This window comes from Ixodes scapularis, unplaced genomic scaffold (assembly GCF_016920785.2).
Source record: "Ixodes scapularis isolate PalLabHiFi unplaced genomic scaffold, ASM1692078v2 PGA_scaffold13__105_contigs__length_92229423, whole genome shotgun sequence".
Taxonomy (NCBI): domain Eukaryota; kingdom Metazoa; phylum Arthropoda; class Arachnida; order Ixodida; family Ixodidae; genus Ixodes; species Ixodes scapularis.
In genome coordinates this window covers 38,145,765-38,168,029 of record NW_024609839.1, presented here as the reverse complement: position 1 = coordinate 38,168,029, position 22,265 = coordinate 38,145,765, and the positions used below count along the sequence as shown (strand labels likewise).

Here is a 22,265-nt window from a genome sequence, read left to right as displayed (position 1 = left end):
CGCTTGATGGTGTCACGTGGGTTATGGGACGCGTTTGAGACGTTTGAGATACGAGTTGTCCGAGCTGCGAGCTGACAAAAGCAAATACTTGATAGAGGTGTTAATTGTCTGCAAAACGCCTTTGCCTCTCCACTTGCTTCTCTCCTCGCCAAGCAAAAATGCAATGCATGCGCACTTGAGGCGTTCGTCATTAAACTGCAAACGCTCTTCACGAAACTTGTAGCAGAAGTTGTGAGTTGCAGTTGTAAATATTTACCGAACACTTGTTTTAATAAAAAAAAATAATGTTCAAAGTTTCAGGTGGAGGCTAAAAACTTTTCTTTACTTTAGGAAAGTATAATAAGTGTGATGATGAACAAGACTTGCGGAAACCAACGTTACTAAAGCGGAAACGCAACGCTGATGCCAACGTTGGCTGATGCACATTCATCAAATCAATCCAATCCGTTTGGTACCTTTCCTTTCTCTCTTTTTCGCGTCTGTCGCGTTGATGGTTGATGCATAGAGTTATTATGGGTTGATACCGGCGCCTTTGCTTGACTTTCGCCCGATCGCCCGCCTGGATGGATGGATGGATGGATCTGGCTAAACCCTGTGAATCGGGCGGTGGCTTGCGCCACCTAGCCAACATTATAAATCTAATTATATGTTTTGAATTCCAAGATTAATTCTCACCCCTGCCTCGATTTTAGCCACCAGTCTGATAACCTCCGCACCGCTTGGTTATTTCTACCCGTGTAAAGTCTATTTTTCCTTCACTGTCTTTAAAACCCAATGCTTTGATTAAATCCGCCCGGTCACTGTTAACTGTTGGGTGAAGCCCTTTACAGAAAAGTATTAAGTGTTCAGCCGTTTCCTCCTGCTCCCCACACACACTACATAAAGTGTCCATCTCCTGGTACCGCTGGTACTTAACCCGGTACGTCTTAGTCCGCAATACTCCTGTCCTGGCCTCAAACAACAAAGAGCTTCCCCTAGAATTATCGTAGATATTTTCTTTGCAAATTTCCTGTTTGAACATTCTGTACGTCTCCAGTGCTGGTTTTGTCTGCATACCCGTTTCCCACAGACCCTTCTCTGTTTCTTTTATCCTTTTCTTAACCCGTAATTCCTGGTTGGCGCCCCCACTGCCGCCCAGATATTTGCTTGATAATTTTCTAGTTCGCTTTCTCCATTTGGTATCTACATTCCTCATGTACAAATAACTGAAAACTTTCCTAGCCCACTGCTCTTCCTCCATTTCCCTCAAACGCTCCTCAAATTCTATCTTGCTGCTAGCTTCCCTGCCCTCGAATGACGTCCATCCCATGTCGCCTTGTACCCCCTGATTCGGCGTATTTCCATGAGCTCCCAAAGCAAGCCTACCTACGCCCCGCTGTTTAATTTCTAACTTTGCTTTAATATCTGGTCTCATGCACAGGACCGCATTGCCGAAGGTCAGGCCGGGAACCATGACCCCTTTCCAAATCCCCCTCACCACTTCATACCTACTGTAATTCCACAGAGCCCTATGTTTCATGACGGCTGCATTCCTGCTACCTTTCATCGCTACATGTTTTTCATGCTCCGTTAGATACTCAACACCATTATTTATCCATACCCCAAGATACCTGTACTTATCCCAGGCGAAAATTTTCAACTGGGACCAGTTGGTCCCAGTTGCAACTGGTTTATGGAACAATTCCCAGTTGCAACTGGTCCCAGTTGGAGTTGTCCAACTGGGACCAGTTGGTCCCAGTTGCAACTGGTTTATGGAACAATTCCCAGTTGCAACTGGTCCCAGTTGGAGTCGTCCAACTGGTCCCAGTTGGAGTTGGTACCAACTCCAGCAACAATGAAACACGGCACAAAATGGAAGGTTGACAAGACTTTATTGTCAAAAACTTGGAGAATGAAACTAAATAGGTTCGGTGACGTACACGCTCCGGGTTTAGCCACTTGCTTGCGACGGTTGAATCGCTTTTTCAGAGGTGGTATTCATGAGATGAAGGAAGATCGGCCGCTGGCGTCTGTTAGTGAAGACGTCCTTAGCTTCTCTTCCCATCGCGTGAAGAAAGGTGCTCACCCGTGATCCTGCGTTGCGCAGGTGAAGTCCTGATAAGATGCGGTAGCGCTCCCACCTTGCAATCTCTGTCACAACAGTCGAACATTTTCGAGGTAGACCTCCCGCCATTTTCGCCATTGTGCTCTCCGCGGCGTGTTCTCTTCCGTCCGGTCTTTCCTGGGTGCCCTCCGATCGCTGAACTGCATCGTTCCATCCTCGAAGTTCACCGCCGCCACCATGGCGTGTGTACGGTTAGGTCCAAAGAAGCGCAGCTGTAGTTTTGACATTTTCATAACGACGCCAACTTGGGCGATGGCGACCCTTCCCTACCGCGTCCGTCCGACTCCGGCGTCAGCATAGGCAGCGCCATCTGTCGACAGCGCGTACCACTAATCCGCACCCGCGTGCCACGGCGGCCGGCTAGCTCTGATTAGTCAAAAGATAAATTTATTTATTAAAAGAAAAAAAAAATACTGTTGGTATTTAAATAAATATTTTAATAATGCACTAAATGTTCATTTAGGTGAACACATTTTGTCACTAATTATATTTTCAAATTAAAAAAATATTTAGTTAATTAAAATTTTTATATTATTTTTATAAATATATAAATGTACCCCAGTAATTAAAAATTCCCTATTTGTATAAATCTAAAAATGTTAGTTTTTTTCGTTTTCTTCATTAGCAAAGGTCAATACACCCCCAACTTGTCCAAATTGTTGCCCAATGTTAACTGGGAACGGGAAAGGCATTTGAAGCTCGACTGGGAATCGCTCCAACCAGTTACTTTCCTAACTGGTTCCAGTGCACTCCATTCCCAACTGGGAGTCAAACCAGTTGACTCCCAACTGGGAATGGTTCAAACCAGTTGACCCCTCAGCTGGCCCCAGTTGGACTCCCATTGGTCCCAGTTGATTCCCAGTTGGGACCAGTTAGTCCCAGTTGCTTCCCAGTTGGGACCAGTTAGTCCCAGTTGAAACCAGTTGAGGTGCCAACTGGTCCCAGTTAGAAATTTTCGCCTGGGATATCCACTACCTCCAACATGACCTCTTGTATCCTATGCTCGCCACCATCTTTATCATTAAAAATGAACACTGCCGATTTTTCTTGACTAAATTTAAGACCTAGTTTATCTCCCTCTGTACCACAGATATCCATTAATTTCTGCAAATCTTCTTTGTTGTCGGCCATTAGCACTATATCATCTGCATACATCAGCCCCGGTAGTGATTGTTTCTGCGGCGTATATTTGGGCATCTGGTGGTCGTCAGTTGTCCTAAGTATTGTGTAATGACGGTTCGTAAAGAAGAGCTGGCGCAGTTCCGTCGCTGGTACGACCGTGCGGCCAGGTGAGACTGACGCGCCACATTTTCAAAACTGTTCTGACAGTTGACTTAAAACGAAAAACGTAGCTGTCTAGAGACATCTTGTAAACCCTGAAACGGGGAACGATAAAAAAACGGACGATCCCCATCTCTGGGTTTACAAGATGTTGATTGATTACCAGCTCGCCTGCACTCTCTCACTGCTTACTGTCTAGAGTCCCGTCCGACGGCACTCTCGCAGAGCGTTCAAGTGCCGTCCGACGGTACTCCACTCACTCATTCAAGTGCTTTCCGAAAGTCTCTTATAAAACGAGTTCTCAAAACGAGTTTTTCGAAGCGGAGTGTAGCCTAGTCCTTGGGTGCTCGAGTAGCGGTCCTCCAGCTCGACCTCAAGAAGACATTCGACTGTGTAGCGCACGAAATTCTCTTTGCGATTTTGGACCATGTGAATGTGGGGCAAGTAATTCGCGGGGGCGTGGCTCTGGCGTACCGAAATTGCACTACAAGGCTGATTATAAACAAGTGTCTGGGGGCCCCCATTAAAGTACAACGTTCGGTGCGCCAGGGCTGCCCCCTCAGTCCTCTTTTGTGCAGTATTTATATCGAAACGTTATGTTTAAGGATACAGTATTGTGGGGGGATTACGGATTTTCAACTGGGTTGCTCAGAAGTTAAGCTTTTGGCCTATGCCGACGACGGGTCCATATCACAAGAGCGAATGACATTTTAGCGAACGGCGACATTTGAGCGAATGATCGTTTTAGCGAATAACGGGGGCGCGCGTTAACCCATCCGTCGCGCTGCGCTTTACGCCGCTTCGCGGCGACAGTCTGCGGCAACTCATTACAAAAATATGAACTCATTTGGCCCACCCGAAAACGCCGCTTCGCGGCGTCCGACTATTCGCTAAAGTGTCATTCGATGAAACGTGGGCGTTCGCTAAAACGTCATTCGATCAAGTGAGTGCCTCCCGCCGACGACATTGCTGTGTTTTGCACCTACAAAGAAAGGGTCGAACGAGTAGTGAGGGGAATTAAGGAGTATTCTGCAACCACGGGTAGTAATGTAAACTGGGACAAAAGTATTGGGTTTTGGCACGGGGAATGGACTTCGAGACCGTGTTTTTTTGCAAATGTTAGATGGTAAACAACCCCCGTCAAGTACTTAGGAGTACCGCTAGAATGCTATAAGGGCATTCTAGCGGTACTACCAAGTGGTACTCCATTGGGATGCGCAAGCGCAAGAAATGAAATCTCAACTGGAACAATGGAAAGGACAGCATCTCTCGATATTTGCCAGAGCGATGGTGTGTAATTTATTTTTACTATAAACAATATGGTATGTGATGCAGGTGCTGTATTGCACACGACTTAACATTTAAAAACTTCATAGTGTGTTTGCTCTTCTTATTTGGGGGTCATCCTGGGAAAGGTGAGCGAGGGACAATTTGTTTAGGCAAGTCCGGGACGGGGGACTCGGATTGTCCCACCTGTTTCTCTGTCCGGTAGTAAATAGATTTTTGTTTTTTCGGGACACTTCCGACCCTTTTCTAAGAACTGTGTGTCAGCTGAGGTTGGCGCGAGCGCTGCCTCAGCTGATAGTGTCGTCCACAGAGTGTATACCCGGTCATGTTCGTGGTTATTTCAGGGAAATTTTAAGCTCTTTTCGGTTCTTGCAGACACATTTTTTTATGGATTATTTAAGTACCGTTACACATAAAAAGCTATATGAAGATTTAAGAAGCAGCGTATTTTCTGTACCGAGGTACTGATCCATATACTGTGAAGGCCCAGGGCAGGATGTTTTGAAAAGAGTGAAGAGGATGCGAGTTAATTGCTGGGGGTTAAGACTTTGTTTTTTAAACTTCATACCGGAACGTTATCAGTTAGGACATATTTAGAAAGAATGGACAGTTTTGTTTCTTGGGGAACAAACTGTTACACTTGTAAAGTCTCCGAGACTATTGAACATGTTTTTTTACATTGTTGGGAGGGGGTATTCTTCTGGGATGTGCTCCAAAGAACCCTACACGAATATTTTTCTTTAGACCAACGCGGTATTCGATTTTTGGCAATAGATAATGAAGAAGGGGTGCCATTTGATTTGCTAATGCCTCTGGGCCTCCACAGTCTACGGCTCTCCCGCACCGCGAGGCTCCATAACGATTCCGATGCTAGACCGGCCAGGATGTATCTACAGAAGCTGATGCACCAGATTGGGTATCCAGAATCGAACCGTAAGAAACGTTGAGAGACTTTTGATGTGACGTCAACCATCGAAGGGATGATTGTTTCATACTTCCTTTTCATTTGTATATAATTAACATGTAACCATGTGTGTGTCATGTAAATATGTGTGTGTGTGTTTTCGGTTTAAATAATCAGGTAATAAAGAAGAAAAAAAAGAGTGTAGCCTAGTGGTAAGATGTGTGTTTCATAAGCAAGCGATCCCGGGTTCGATCCCCAGTGCGGCTTACTTTTTCGTTTTTTTTATTTTGCCGACACATTTGGCGATGTTTACGTATATTTTTTTACGATTAATACAGGAAAAACGAATGTCGTCGCCGAAATTTTGCTGAACGAAATGGTATGTGACTTGGTTTCCGAAGGTGCACGGGGTACAGCGGGGCTTGGTTTGCCGGCTGTTCGCCGCGAAGTGGCGTGTACGACGGGGCCAATGGGTTAATACCTTTGTAATTAGCAGCCGCATACTGTCGCCGCGAAGCGGCGTAAACGCAGGCGGGGGCCTGTGTTAACGAGCTCCCCAGCAGTGTTGCGGAATGGGCACCCCCATTCCATTCGAATTCCATTCCGGGGAATTAGAGTTTTTGATAATTCCATTCCTTTCAACTCCTAGGAATGGGGACACTGAGCCCATTCCCACTCCTGGAATGGCTGAGTCGCTCCATTCCATTCCTCCAATTCCTAAACGTTAAAAGTGTCACTTGACAGCTGCATTATGTTGCTGGGTTGGGCAGAAATACTCAGAAATGTATTTGGAAATACAAATACTGGGATAGATGAAAATAGTTGCTAAGGTACTGATACTCAAGTCTCAAATATATCTATAAAGATGTATCGTGATACCTATCGGAAATACATTTTAAAAAGAGGCAAAAAGTATTTGGAAATACAAATACAAGAATATATTTTAGGGAAGGCAGAAATATAAATACTGATAATACAATACATTTTTCAAATTTCTTTGAGACTCGCTTAAAGTTGAAAGTGGAAGTTTCTTTTTTTTTTTTGTCTTGAAATTACTTTTCCGCAGGCTTGGCATTTCGCCTTGAAGGTAGTGGTTCCGGACGAAGAGTCCTAAATGGGTTTATAAAACGTTTCACCAAGGATTGACCGCGGTCCCTTCCCTGGCATCCTGTCTGACTGACCAGTGGTGCGAAAAGACTTCGACCTCTAAAATAAATTCCATCAAAACATCACCACCTACCCGTCCAATAAGGGCGCCCCTGTCAGCACTGACCACATGACGTCACGGTGGGATGAACTAGTATTCTTGAATCTGTAGGTGTTGCCTTGAACATGGAACTTTACCCACGCTGCTGTATGAAAGGACAATACATACTTTCGTTGTAGCTGACCTCCGTGAAGACCATGCAGGCAGTTGCATTTGGAATTTTCGAGAAAAGTGGACCACCTGAAGCATCCTGAAGCACATGTATTATCTTCTGTTACGGTTCAAAAATCGATACGGTGGCATCCCTGTTGTGACGGTCCTTTCTGCCGACTCTCCGCCTCCAACGCATGAATGGCATTCTTCAAGTTTCGCCTAGCATCATTCAAACAGAGACCTCGTGGATTGTGACCTGATATTGCCGGCACAGGTGCGAGCTCTTCGAGAAACAGCGCGCTCGGGAGGAGTCGAAAGTGCACGAAGTCTGGGTCCGCTCAGCGAGGCCACGTCTGGCCTCCTTCCTCGGTATCGGATCACCAGAGCAGCAGGTCACGTTCATGTCGGCTGATGACGTACCAGCCGTGCAATATTACAGGCGCAGACACATTCGGATATGTGTTGAACTTCACTGGTGAAAGGTGCCACCGCCGTCTCCCCCTCCTCCCCTCCCCCCTCTGTTCTTTGCTTTGACACTTGTTTTTTGTATTGCATTTTTTTCTTTTGCGCATAAGTCTGGTAGGGCCTTACGCGGGTTCGCAGTTTCTTGCTCATTTTATTTCTGAACAACCGACTCCCTGACTGGATCGGTATAGCTGAACGTAAAAAATAAATAAATAAATAAATAAAATATAAAAAACCTGGCCCATTCCATTCCCATTCCATTCCGGGCAAAAGGCATCTAATTCCATTCCCATTCCATTCCCCTCACCGTTGCCGCGCATTCCATTCCCATTCCATTCCGGGGTCGCGAAAATGCGGAATGATTCCGGAATCATTCCGACTCCGGAGTGGCAACTCCGCAACACTGCTCCCCAGTGATACAGGCGCTGTCCGACTCTCTTTTGGACGGCACTTGTAGGCGCGAGTGGAGTGCCGTCGGACGGCACTGTAGACACAGCCAACGAAAAAAAACACACAAGAGGACGAAACAGACGACTGTCGTTTGTTTCGTCCTCTTGTGTCATCCATAATAACCCTGAGACGCAGAAAAAAAAAAAAAAAAGACGGACAGTACAACGAAGTCTCTATTATGGATATGGATATCATTCACCAGCTCGCCTGTGTTTTTTACCTTTCGTCCTCTTGTGTGTTTCTTTCGTTTTAAGTCAACTTAGATCAGCAACACGCTCAAGTCTTTAATTGTTACGACAGCCTTCCATTTAGCGCATACTATTTGACGTGGTAACGAATACGACGCAGCAAAGGTAGCAGCCTGAGACGGAGGTTGGGAACCCGACGTATCGGTAAGGGGACGTTTCGGCATGGGGACGAACCTATCTTTCCGGCTGCTGGGGCAAAAAAAAGAAAAAGAAAAAATTTGGGGCAAAAGAAAGGCCGGCAGTTTCGTCCCATTAAAGCCCTGCGCGGATAACAGTTGTATCTGCATCCGCAGACTTTATATCCAAACCGCATCTGCGAAATTCGGAACCACATCTGACTCTCAACCCGCGCATTCATTTTACATCATAAAATCATGCATGAATAAAAATTAGAAAAGGCATATTGATAATATCTTATAAGCCGCCTGCCTACCTTTCTACAGAGACCTTTGTGTAAGAACATGGTGAAAGTCATTTTATCATATTCTGTTTTATCATATTTCTATGATAAGCCATCATCCTTTACATTTCATATCGCTGGAAAGATGCTCGCAGTGCTCGCAGTTCTGAGATCGTCTTTGGAGTCTGTGGCATTGACACTCTGTCCAGCAGATGCGCTTGAAAGGAAGGGAATTTATATTTATTTTAATTTTTCCTTTGTGAAACCTACTTCAAGCGGGCACATGTTTTAAAAACATGAAAATTGACAAAGGACAGACTAATAACGTTGTGACATTTTATTTAGGCCAAACAATAAAAAGTGGGAGAGGAGAGGTGCTCACTCGCCACAGCAAAATGCTCGTCTATTTGTGGTAAGGTGCGAGTACACCACTGGGAAAATATTCCATTATTCAGTAATGGAAACACCTCCTATCAATTACAGTTTTCAACACATACCCTTACCTGTATGCTTGGAACCATATACTTAGAAACAACTCGGTGCCAGCTGTTGAGAAACAGAAAACACACACACACGCAGCGTTTCACTCGTCGAGGTTGCTGTGTAGAAGAAACAATATTGTCACCATGGATGGATTCAGACTCTTGCCCCCCTTAAATTAATACCTTGTAATAAGAAGTCTCTTGGTTGGTGCACTTGATGCTACTGGGGTTGCACGCACAAACTGCGCTCAAGGATGAGGTGCGGAAACTTGTGCTGGCGCCAGTTCCACCACTCCAGAGGATCAAATTCAGTCTTCTTGATCTACTTGTAGGCGAAGAAGCCACTTGCAGGCTTCATCTACTTTCTTGTCGCTTGTACAATTTGGGGTTTCTTTGCACGAAGAACATTTTCCTCTCTTTCCCTGCCAAACAAGACCTTGCTTCCCAGGACGTCTTATAGTTCTGCATTCTTTACTTTTTCTAGGGAGAGTATTTTTGGTGAGATAGAATGTTCTAAAGTGATCTTTGGTGAGAATCAAATCTTTGTTGACGTAAAGAACAATTTTCTCCCCGATTGGCACCTTTTATCTCGGAGAGTAGTTTGCCCCCGTAATACAATCGATAATGCACTTCATAGTATCGCTCACTTATTCACTGTATACACTGTACGGTCGCATATCCGCACCCGAAGATATCTGCGTCTAATCCGCATCTGCAGTCCCTGCTGTTCGCATCCGATCCGCAATCCGCCGAATCTGATTAATTTTTATCCGAATCCGCCAGTTTACTGCGGATATCCACGGGTAATCTGCGGATATGCAGGGCTCTACCTCCCATTGGCTGGCTGCAACTAAAGGTGCCCCTCTGTTCACTGCCCCGGGGCCATTAAAAAGCAGAGGGAAGGAGTTTCTTTTAACCAGCTGGGGGCAAAAGATGAGCCACAATGGGAGAGCCCAATCTGGGTCTGTGGCTCTCAAGCCATGGTCCGCAGACCCCCGGGCTGTTGACCCTTTAAGTGCCCTTTTTTTTTCGGCCCGGCGGTCCCCCTGTGCCGGTTTTCTGTTTTTTTCCACTGCACAAACAAATTGTCTGCTCAACAATTACATCCACAACGTCTGGGGGAAACAGGAGCTCAAAGTACTCCAGTTCACTTCAAGTTTTTGAGATGCCCGAGGGACGGACTCCGGAAGGTGACGAGTCGAAACTGTGAAGAATGGGAGTGAAGTCGCCAGTAGTTCACTTGTAGCCACTGTCGTCGAGTTTTTTTCTTTTTGAGTAGCCTCTTAGGTGACGTCAACTCGTCGCTTTCGTCATTCTCCAAAGTATGCTCGGTTTCACTGTCATCGGACTCTGAATTCGTTAGAAGTCCCTGTATTTCAGCATCTGTCAAGGAGCGCAAAGTCAAAGGACGTGCGTTCGCCATTGGAAAAGAACGTTGACACGGAAACGCATACGGAAGTCGCCTTTACGAAAATCTCCACCTGCCGTCAAGAGGCGAAACCACCACTCGAAACATTGATTCAATTGGTTGTCCATAGATGGCGCTTCCTGTTCACAAGAATATTGTCAACCCGAGTTTAGCCGGCGGAGGCAGGGAGTAAATTGAAAACCCAAAACGAGTATACTCGGGTGCGGCAGCGAGTGTGGAGGGAAGCGCGCCCGAGTATGCTCGGGCGCGGCACTCAAAAGGGTTAAGATACGTAGGTGGGGGTCCACACTGACTCGGAGATGACTCCATCGAGGATGGCTCAAGTACCGAAGGGGGCCTGGAATGGTTGGTTCAAAGATTTTTGCAGCTGCAATAGACTCGCCGTTACCGTTGTTCAGTTATTGGGCGCATTTTTGACAACGGGTGGTCTCGGAGAGAACAGATGGACCCTTTGTGCGCTCGGACACGTGTTGCTGATTCTGCTTCGTGTTTGTCTAAGCTCGTCCACAGTATGCCGAAGACACAAAGCACGATTTATGTTCAGCCAGACCGTCTACTTCAGCTTGCAGCACCGTTGGGTCCACAAGTGTGAAACACGTCATAATCGTATTGAGTGGGGTCGACAGATTCCTTTATTTATTCAAAATACCCCTAAGGGTAGGAGGGTATTACATGGGGGGGTGGGGGAACTTACGCAAGCACATATATTATTATACACTCAAAAACACAAAGCATACAGAGACAATATGAGAACATGGAATAAAAAAGTGTATTAAGTATTAGTATATTCTTTCTTTTACATGTCCGTTGTTTTAGACAAGTGAATACTCTTCTATTAGTATAACTGCACATGAGCTCTTGGAAGGTAAACATATCTAGTTCAGTTGCAATGTAAGCCGGTAGGTTGTTCCAGTTGATTATGGTTCATGGTATGAATGATCGTTCATAACTAGACGAGTGGCATGTGATGTGCGTTACTTTGAATGAATGACCGTGACGTGGAAAGATAATGGGGTGGTGTTGGAAAAAAATAGTTGCGAAGCGATGCATGGCTTGTGAAATAATGGCAGACGGGCATGTTTATGGTGGCGTGATAGGTCTTGCAACTCAGCGGTGGACCAGGGGCGCCACCATACGGGAAGATAGCAGGTGAGGGCACGCAACAGCCAGTCACGAATGACAGCTTTCCGGCAAACCAAATTTTCAAATACGCGCGCATTCGAAAGATTAGTCCGCCGGTACGCCATCACTTGTGATTGGCTGTCGCGTGCCCTCCCTTGCTGTCTTACCGTCTGGTGCTCCCTCCTTGTGTCCTGCGCCATGGCGCAGAAAGAGGGGTGCGTCACAATCTTTGATTGGATTTTTGATTGGGAAATCGGCCACTCTTGAATGTGATTTCGGATTTTTTACGATGCTTGGAGCCTGTAGTTTGAGTTATGACAATATATAGGCAATCTCAGAATCCACTTAACCCTTTATGAGACAGTGGGACGCATACGTCCCGCTTTTCCGATTTCTAAAACAGCCCCACTCGGGGTTCGTGGGACTGCTATTGTCCCACATTTTCTTGTCGCGCCACCTGTTAGGAGCATCAGCAACCTCTCAGCACAGTTGTTTTAACATCTAAACGGTAGGTGGCTCCACATCCGTACAAACAAAGCAGTGGTCTTGGCGCGTTCAGCGGTCGCTTTGGACAGCCTGATTCAACGTGGTCCTTCTTGAATTTGGGATGTCGGGTGAGTTTGGCATCGTTATTTCTTGTAAAGTGACACACGTTTGTTGTATATCTCGGGTTATAGTGTTGTTGAGTGCGAAATATCCGAGAAAACTTGTGCAACGTAAAACTCGAGATCTCCACGCCATACTCCCGCTAACCCTACGCAGCTAGTTTATATGAGCCTTGCTCCTCGCCTTTGACTGACTCGCATAGTTTTTTTTAATCTTAGGGAGGAAGTTGCTGACGTCCGAAGAGGCGGTAGAACTCTTCTTCAGTCTCCCAGACGATCCGACCCAAAGCGATGCGGATGGCGATTCATCCAGCGACGAAGACGTCATTCCTGAGCTAGCTCCTGTCGAAAACACCGTAGCGGAAGGGGACGAAGATGCAGCAGGGCCGTCTACAGGTGCTACATCGAAGAAAAGAAAAACCTATGAAAGGAAGAAGCCCAAAAAACGGCGACGACGCACATTGGAGGTCGACAGCTTTGCCGAGGCACAACACGAGGAAGATGAAGTGGATGCAACCGGCTCTTCTTGGTGTACAGACTTACCTAGCGAGATTGTGAAGGACCCACCAGATCGAGATCCTCGGTACTCCGAAAAGCTTACCGAGGCATCAGGTGTCGCTGATGTATTTGGATTGTATTTTGATGAAGAAGTTCTTGACACAATCGTGCTAGAGACGAATCGTTATGCGCATCAGAAACGCCGAGCGGGGTGGAAAAACCTCACTACAGATGAGCTCAAAGCGTATTTGGGCATGCTTTTTCTGATGAGTGTGCACCCAGTGCATCACGTGTACTTGTACTGGAGCACAGATAAGTTCTTCAACGTTTCCGAGATCTCAAACGTCATGACTTTCAAACGATTTCAGGCGATTATGAACAGCCTTCATCTCAATAACCACGAACTTGAGAAGAAGCGCGGAGAAGACGGCTTTGATAAGCTCTCAAAAGTGAGGCCCCTCGTCACTGCCTTGAGCGAAAGGTTCCTGAGAGAATATGCGCCGTCAACGCATCAGTCCATCGACGAGAGTATGATACCGTTCAAAGGACGGTCTTCACTAAAACAGTACATGCCAATGAAACCGATCAAACGAGGCTATAAAGTTTGGTGTAGGGCTGACTCCGAGACTGGCTACCTCCTAGAGTTCCAGATATACGAGGGAAAGGATGCCAAGCGACCCCCCGATCTCCCCTTGGGCGAACACGTCGTTTTATCCCTTTCACATGGCATAGAAGAGAACAGTCAGTTGTTTTTTGACAACTACTTTACATCTACAAAGCTGATGGAGAAGCTCAGGGAGCAGAGAGTGCTAGCTGCAGGCACATTCAGACCGACACGCAAGGACCTACCAATCGAGCTAAACAAGGAGTGCAAGCTTCAGAAAGGCCAGCACCTGTGGTGGTCCAAAGGATGTGTCACAGCCACACAGTGGCGCGACAACAAGAATGTACACGCGATGTCCAACTACCATGACCCACAAGAAATCGTAGAAGTCACGCGGAAGCTTGCCAGTGGTGCCAAAGTTGGTGTGTCCTGTCCGAAAGTGCTTTCAGACTATAACAAGTGGATGGGGGGTGTTGACCGCTTTGATCAGAAGAGGAACACTTACCCAGCAGACCGCAAGTCAAAAAAGTGGTGGTGTCGAATTTTTTACTACCTGCTTGACGCTGCTGCTGTTAACGCCTTTATTCAGTACAAGTCACTGAAGGAAGTCGACTACATGCAGTTTCGCCTAATGTTGGGACGCCAGCTCATCTCCCGTCAAACATTCAGGGAGAAACGCACAGTAGCGGCTTTCATGCACAAGAAAAGAGGCAATCGAAGTGGACAAGCAATGGTTGGAGTGCCCAGTGAGCTTCGCTTTCAAGGGAGTGGTCATCATGCACAAAAAATTAGCAAAAGGCGAAGGTGTAGATGGTGCTCCACCAGGACCAAAGAATCCAGGACCCAGTACATCTGCAAATCATGCGCTGTACCACTCTGCGTCGAGTGCTTCGCACCTTTTCACTCCGAACAGTGAACGCCGCAAAGGCATTTACATAGGAAAGCGCGGAAGGGGCTCCCTCAAGACTAGGCGGTGTTTGCCATGCAACATTCCCAGAACAATTATAGCTGAACTGTTTGCCGAGTGTTTTTCACAATTTAATGGTGTTGAGTTAATAAACAAAAATATTTTTTGTAGTTGTTCGTTCTAGTCGGCCTTGAACATGCCCGTGGGACACAGGCGTCCCACTTCTCGTTGTTGGTTCGGCAGGCGGTGGGACATATATGTCCCACTTTTTTTATAAAAACTATATGTAGTTGCACATTCATTTTTTAGGAGGCACTTCTCGAGGTCATCACAAATCAGATACTACACTAATAACACACTTGATTTAAGTATATTTTTCGCGCCTCATAAAGGGTTAAAGGGCCCCTGAATAGAAACAATTTTTTTTTTTTTTAAACAGCCCAGCTGGGATATGCATTTCAAAAAATTAATTTTACGCAAAAAAAAAATTTTTAGAGCAATATTGACGTTGCGAGACGCAATTTAGTCGGTAGTCGCCTTCTTTCCACTTGTTTTCTCTTGGCATTTCAAGTGCGTAAAGGAGGAGGTGTTGGTAAAGGAGAGGTGGATCAGCTTGGCCATCACGTTGAGGTAACGAGAGTGCATAGCCGTCTCGTTGAGCTGGAAAGAGCGTATGACTGTTCCATGACGTCATGGACTTTGCGCGCAAAATTTAAGATAAATCCTGCGCCTTCAATTTCGCTCTAAAAGATATTTTTTTGTGATATAAAATTCATTTTTGACAAGCGTTTCCCAACCAGACTGTTTAAAAAAGCATTCTTGTTACATTTCAGGGGCCTTAACTCATAGAGTTATTATAATGTACGCTAGAGGTTCAAGTGGCGCTAGAGTGCTGACGCAAATTGAAGCAGACAGCAACCAGTCGAAAATTGACATCCGGTAATGCATTTCTATGGGAAAAAGTGAGTGCATTTTCTCTCTGCGCTCGATCATAAGAGCAAATATCCCGAATAATTCGTACGTACTAGGTAGCTTGGAACAATTCTCAGTCAGGCCGACGAAATAATTGGTCAGTTACAGTGTTTTTCTTTCAAATTCATTGCATTAAAAACGGTGCTAAAACAGCTTCGTACTTGTATTTATGTGCACTGTCCGACACTGTTAGCGCGAACACGCTTTTCAGCGTGGGGGATATACGTGCCAAACGAACGAAGAACATCTGGAAATTAAGAAAGACGGCAAGAACTACGCAGTAACACCGGATCAGTAACTACACGTGCATATACGATCAAGATTAATCGAAGGCCACGTAATCTATTCCTATTTTAAATAAGTGAGTACCGTTTTATTCTCTCTGCTCTGAGCGAAGCTGCTTGTTCTACGTTCAAAATATCACTCGCACGCTCGAAATCTCTGAGAACAAGTGCCCGATAAAAGCTGCCCGGCAGAGAAAACAATACGAAGAGACAACTTTTATAGCCCACGGACTTTATTCTCAACGTTTTGAATGTTTTTATCCGCTCATGCACGACGGGGTCATTTTTATATAGTGACAGGACTGGCATATTATCAATATATATAAGCGTCACCGGATTGCTGGCGAGCCTTGAACACACTCTGCATTCCTTTCTATTGTAACTTTGCTTCGAATCGTCGCTTGTTTTTACACACCTGCTGCGGAACACCCGTTTGGGACTGAAATGTAGCGAAGTTAAACATCGGTCACTGATGAAGAAAAATGCGCTAACTAAAGCAATTACACTTTTACAGTGTAAATCAAGGTACATAGTATTCGGTACAACCCAAATAACCAAAGTGTTCCGTGTTATTTTCCGGCGAAGAGACAAAATGCACGCGCGCTTTCCCATAGGAATACACAGGAAGACTGGAAAACTAGACTGGTTGCTGTCTGCTTCAATTTGCGTCACGGAAGTCGCATAGACACTAGCGCCAGTTGAACCTCTAGCGTACATTATAATAACTCTATGCCTTAACTGAGTGTAGATGGTGGGACCTAGAGCACTAAATAGCTCCTTCGGAGCAGAGTAGCGGGCTCTGGAGTAGCGCAATCTAGAACGCCGCCCGTCGGCGATTAGCGGCGAACGCCCGGAGGTTCCAACTGCGGTCAGAAATGCATGGAGAACGTGAGAAAATCGTTGTTTCTTCAGTATTGTGGGGATGTACGGAATGGCAATCGTTTTTGACATAATAATGGAACATTTTAGAATAATTTTCGCTAAGTTTTGTGCCCCACAAGGACGTGACTTTTTTTAAAAAATTGACTGAGCGGCATCATGCAGCAGACGACACGGCGACGTCACACCATTCACGTGACCCGCTCCAGCCAACCCGAAAAGCCCATCTCCGCTGCGAGCAAAAATCGTCTGCTTCAAACGCCATTGCCTTGGAAATTGCCTTCTCAAAATTTTCACACGCATCCGATATTATTAAAATTTTGATAAAATGTTTGGTGCTTTACTAACTTCACGACAGACTAGTTTTGAAAAGTGTGAACTCGCCGCTCATTTTTTAATCAGCCGTGTTGTGTCGATCTCCATGTATTCTCCCATAGGGCGGGCCGCCTCCTGGAACCCTGAGTACCACGTCACTCGCGCCGATCCGCTCTGTCGGCCATGTTGTCGGCAAAACACGGAGTTCAAAGGATTGCATGGGTTCGAGCCCCACCCCTGCCCGTTTCGATCTGGATGAGCATCGTACCGGCGTGCGGTCGTGTATCACTACTGCGTGATGCACGTTAAAGACCCCAGGCTAGCGGCTGTACCGCACTGGCTAAATTTCTCATCTACAGCTGGGAGATTCGTCGCCCCTGTGAGGCAGACCAAGTTCTAGGCTGTATAAACACACACACACAAACCCAAAAAAAGGATTGCGCTACTCTGCTCCGTGCGCTCGTGCATGTTCGTGCTGGAACCTCCCAAACCGGCGGTTCCCTAAGATAATCTATATAGAGAAAAAAAAAGAAAAAAAAAAAAAAAAGGATGTGTGCGTGCATTGTTTTGGTTGCTTTGCCTCAGAAAGTTTTCTCCAGGCCCAGTCGCGATTGTAGAGCATGAACCGCAGTGGGGGGGGGAGTGTCGGGCTGTCGAATGTCGCTATCCAAAAAAAGTACAAGAGAATGTGAACGTCGCTTTCGCCGTGGATTTTCAACTTTCGGCTGTCGAAGCTTCCACAGACTGTCGAGCCGGAGAGCGACCTGCATCAGGCTCGCATCCAACTCCACTGCTGTGACGACACCACCCGAATCGCGGCTGACGACGCCTTTAAGGCGTCGTCGGGCGAACATTGACAGACCACTTTTTAGGACAGAATAACTGCGCCAGTCGGAAAAGCGTTCCAAGCGCCGGGCGTGACAGTGCTTAAAGCGGCGGCCCACCGATGTCTGGTTGGCACTTGTGGACACCGCGCAGCGTATTGTGAGACCCCCCCCGGCAAAGCCCCGCGAGAGAGAAAAGAAGGAGGGAGAGGAGGAAAGGGAGGAGAGAAGAATACCGCGATTGGCTGGCGCAGTCACGTGGTACGCGCGCGCTACGGGCTGTTCTAAGTAGTGATGGGACGAATCACCAGAGATTCGGATTCGGACAGATTCGGAAATTTCCGAACTTCCCGCGACGAATATTCGGCAGATTCGGAGATTCGTCAGGTTCGTCGCTGGTTGCAGACGGCGGCGTGAACACTTTCGTAAACCTCGCGAACGCGATCAGCAGTGTTCTTTTTTAGGTACTGTTACTGCATATAACCAGATTTCTCTTATTTACTTCAACGTATGGTATGTACTGTACTCTTACTCTAAACCCTGGCAGGCGCCCAGGTCCAGCCGAGCTGATCGGTGTGGTTGGCGTAGGCCTAACCAATGCAAAGTTTCGCGGTGATCGCTAAAGTAAAATGTAGCAAAATGCTGTGTGTTATACATAATGTGGCGCAACGCGCAATAAATATATTTATGCAAGAAAATGATTCGTCTCCTCTAGAGCTGCGTAAGACGCGAGAGCGATGAAGTGTGTTGCTCATCCCAACTTCGACCGCCTACCGACACCGACGAAGAAAAACGTCGCACTGTCGTTTCTCCGTTCTCGGCAGCAAGTTTTGTATACGTGAACTTTATTTGATGAAAAAGAAACAACACAGGGGTGTCCACCGCAACTTTATTGTTCAGAAACAAACACCAACTAATTCAGATACCGTATCATTAAACAGAAAGGTACAAATGCACTAAAGGAGAATAGTACAGCGCAAGGAGTTTTAGATTGTTTCCCGTGTTCAGATAACAATACCGGAGTGGACACACGTTGAAGATAATCGAATCGAACATACTTACTTGTGTGGGGTGTGCTACTATGACCGTAATTATGGGCACGGAGTGTGTTTGAACCCGGTCGTGGTTTGAACCACGCACGTATGGCATCGATCTCTTCCGGGGGGGACTGCTGCGAACCTCGGACGAGCACGCTGGACGTCTTCGGTCTCCGGGAACCCCGGAGTACGAGAACGTGACCTTCGCGCAAACATCACCTCGCGCTCCGTCGACCCGCCGCTGCACCGGCTGCACGTCCGCCGAATCCCGCCGGGCTGGGGCGACCACGCCAAGCCTGACGAAATCCACGAGGAACTTATCGCGCTTGCGTTTCGCCGCCAAGGCAGCCGCGGTGGTCACTGCCATGACCCCGCCGACAACGCCGGAGGTTCCTGGTGCCCAACAAACTCTCGTCAAACCGCCTGTCCCACAACCGACTGTCACTGAAGTTCGAACTGGCCGAACCGCCGGGACCGGGGCGATGAAAACATGCGCTTGTATTTCCACGTGCACCAAGCATGCCTATTTTGGTCGTAATCCGGAACCGAAACCAATTTTCCCGCGATGTCTGGTTACCGTTCTCGACAAACATCCGAAATATTAAAAAACAAAGCGGAACATTTTATTTATTACTATGATATTATATTACAGCAATATTTTGTGCACTTCGTGGAATTTAGTGAATTTAATATCACGAAAAGTTGAAACACTCATCAACGTGATCTGGACACCATGGCAACGCTCCGAATTTTTCCGAACTTTTCCGAATCTCTCGAGATTCGGCTACTTTTCCGAATCTTTCCGAATCTTCAGATTCGGCTCCGAATCTCGATTCGGATAAAGATTCGTCCCATCACTAGTTCTAAGCTGCGTGCAGCCCCCCTCCCCCCCGCTACCGCCGACGCGAGCAGACGCCCTGCCGTTTTGTTTTGGAGTACTCCACGCCCCAGTCGAAAAAGTGCATTGGTGCAGTCCTAGATATTGGAAGGTATCGTTAGTGTGAAACTGGATAACATACGCGCACAGGTCTCAATGCTGACTGGGCAGCTACGCTACGGCCGTTTTATGCTTTCTGCCGTAACGTTCGCGTACTCCAGGGCGGAAGGGTGTGTTTAGGCCTAAGGACCCGTGACCGCTGCCAGCGTTCCGAAGTCATTTACGGCCTGGAAATAAACCCAGCTCGTTTGGCTTTCGCTAAAACGTCCAGTGTAGCTAATGTTTTATTTCATTCGAACGACGCGCCGCTGCGGTGTTGTGTAGTCTGCCCTACAGCGATGCCCAACTCGCCGCTTGGCAGCATTATTCACGGGTGTAACATCATTCGCCCGTTGCTGGCCTCAACAGGAATCGCGCCAGGTACGTATGAGACGCCAACGGAGCACAAGCGGTGATCTGGACCGCGAGTGCACGTCTGAATTGTGCTTTGCATATACACTGTCACGCCTCTGCAAGAATCAATCGCGCTCCCCGCAGCTAGTCGAAATGGAGAAGTGCATTGTCAAGCCTGTAACCCTGCGGCGAAATTGATCTATACCCGATGTCAGCTTTTTTGTGCTCCACTGGAAACGGTACTAAAGCGTGAACGCAGCTGCTTCGACCAGTGCTTTTTTTTTTTTTTTTTTTTGCGCGATCACTCGAGGGATTGAAGCATGTCCGCGGGCAGCGTGCACGCACTCGTACACCCACAGTGGAGTGACGCGAAGTGACGTAGCGATTGTTACAAATTTAGCGAAGGAAGCGGGCAGTGAGAAAATATTCCACAAGCCGACTGGCCATCTACTGTCATCGTCCTCACCTGCAGCGACTGGGCACGTGTGAACGAATTGGTTGATGTCAAGGGTCGTCCTCGCTGTGCTTACCAATTAGCCTCTGCAATGTGATATGCCCACATGCCCACTGTTATGCGTACGCATGCTGCAGACAGCAGGTGTCAGATTTGTCCTAGCTATGCTTACCTCAGAATATCTTCAAAGGATTGTATTCACACATGTCCGCAAGCCTCGGATAGTTTTGCCCGAGTGACTTGGAGCCTGTGCTCGACACAGGGGGGCTATGTTGCACGTTTTGGACTCCCAGAAGACTAGGGAGAAGGAAGTGACGTAGGTGTGAATGAACGTGTCTTGGCAACTTCTGCAGATACTGTCATCAGCGACTACACCAATCAACATCCAGCGAGCATCGTTGACGTCACTTCCTTCTCCCTAGTCTCCTGGGAGTCCAAAACGTGCAACATAGGCCCCCGGTGCGAGGGCTGGCTTTGCCTGCCTGACCTCCATCTTTCTTTGCGACTACAAAAAGCTGGCCAAACTGGCACCTGGCATTGGTGAATAGGTAGTCTAGACATAAAGGGAAACCGAGGTCAGCCAGCGTGAACTTTGCTTCAGCAACAGGGTTTCAAAATGCAGCCGCAAAAAGATGCACTACATGTTGGGCACATTGCCATTGACGTTTCTGTTTCCAGCAGCTACAAAAATAAGCACTCTCATCTCAGTTTGTCCTCTTTTCCAAACTTGGTGATGTTAACCACTTGCGAGGTTCCATCAACCCAAATTTCCACTACAGAATACTGACACTTCTGGCTGCATGACCTCCACTGGGCCATGTGCAGTCAAATCATGGAATGCCTAATTTTTCTGAAACCAGTAGGGAAAATATACGAGGCAAGACATTCTCAGATGATCAGCATGGTCGACTATATATGCAGCAGACCCGACAACAAAACTCCCTGCACACAACTTCAGAAATCCATCCATTTATTTCAGGCACATTGCACTTGCGAGCAGGCAAGCACGAAAGCAAGTTTACATCACGAGCACTGGCAGTGCAACACAAGGCGCGCAAATACGCCCAACAAAAAATATGAAGCATAACGAAGAACTGTGGGCTAGTACTGTAGAAAGTTGTTAAAGATTGGTACACAACCTGTCTGCAAGGGAAGCTTGAGAAGTAGTGAGCCTATTTTTGATGGGACTGTCACATGCAAATGGCCCTTTATTATTTCTCTGCAAAGTCTCCTTTGAGTGTTATGCACTTCTAGTGGAGCCCACCCACTGAGAAAAAAGTAATTTCTCTTGGTCCTCACACCACTCACGTGCAGCGTCTATGACGGCTTCCTTGCTGGAGCGGCTGTCTTTACAGATCTTGTTTGAGCGCAGGGAATAGATGAAAGTCCGATGGTGCCAGATCCAGTGAGTAGGGTGCCAAGGCATAAGAGTTCTAAGTCACATTCATGGAACTGCGGGGCAGGTAGTGAGACAAGCTGGAATGTCTTGGAGGAAAGTCACATCGCCAAAGTTTTCTGTGATGTTTCTCGACAATGGTGGCTCACAATTTTACAACATGCCAAGCTCGATGGATTGCTGTTAAAATGATGTGGGAAAAGTAAAACTACACACTGGCATGGTTCTTTTCTAATGTGCTTGCTTATTTTTAAGCAGGCTCACTACTTGTCAAACATTGCACATATGAATCCAATGAGAGGGGTAATCATTTTTAAGTAGCCATCAAAAAAGTGAACACTATTAGTGGTCCCAGTAAACAGGAATGAAGAGGAAGGAGTAGTAAACCTTAGTTTGTAGACAGCGGTCAGAGCCCCATTCCTTCCTGTGTGTGTTTGTGTATTTTGCACAAGCCAATGCATATAACAGACACGTACCAACTAGTTTAACCCATCCCCATACCTATTAGTGTAAAATAACATTGAAAGTTTAAACCATGTGTACTTGGGGTCAAGAATGATGATCGTGGTCGCTGTTCTAGTGCTTAGAGCGTCTGCCCATTCCAAGTGCCCAACCCCAAATTTTATAA

At 46.8% G+C, this 22,265-nt stretch overlaps 1 protein-coding gene across 1 annotated transcript; it reads left to right on the top strand.

The window, feature by feature from the left end:
• Positions 1-13,332: 13,332 nt before the first annotated feature.
• On the top strand, positions 13,333-14,334 carry LOC121046846 (piggyBac transposable element-derived protein 4-like). The gene has a single exon (XM_040501534.2). It carries the CDS (start codon positions 13,418-13,420, stop codon positions 14,153-14,155), a length of 738 nt encoding a protein of 245 aa, XP_040357468.1. The 5' UTR covers positions 13,333-13,417; the 3' UTR covers positions 14,156-14,334.
• Positions 14,335-22,265: the final 7,931 nt, after the last annotated feature.

What these genes read in the sequence shown, in the direction of transcription:
- LOC121046846 (XM_040501534.2), top strand. Translation starts at nt 13,418, where the DNA reads ATGGAGAAGCTCAGGGAGCAGAGAGTGCTAGCTGCAGGCACATTCAGA.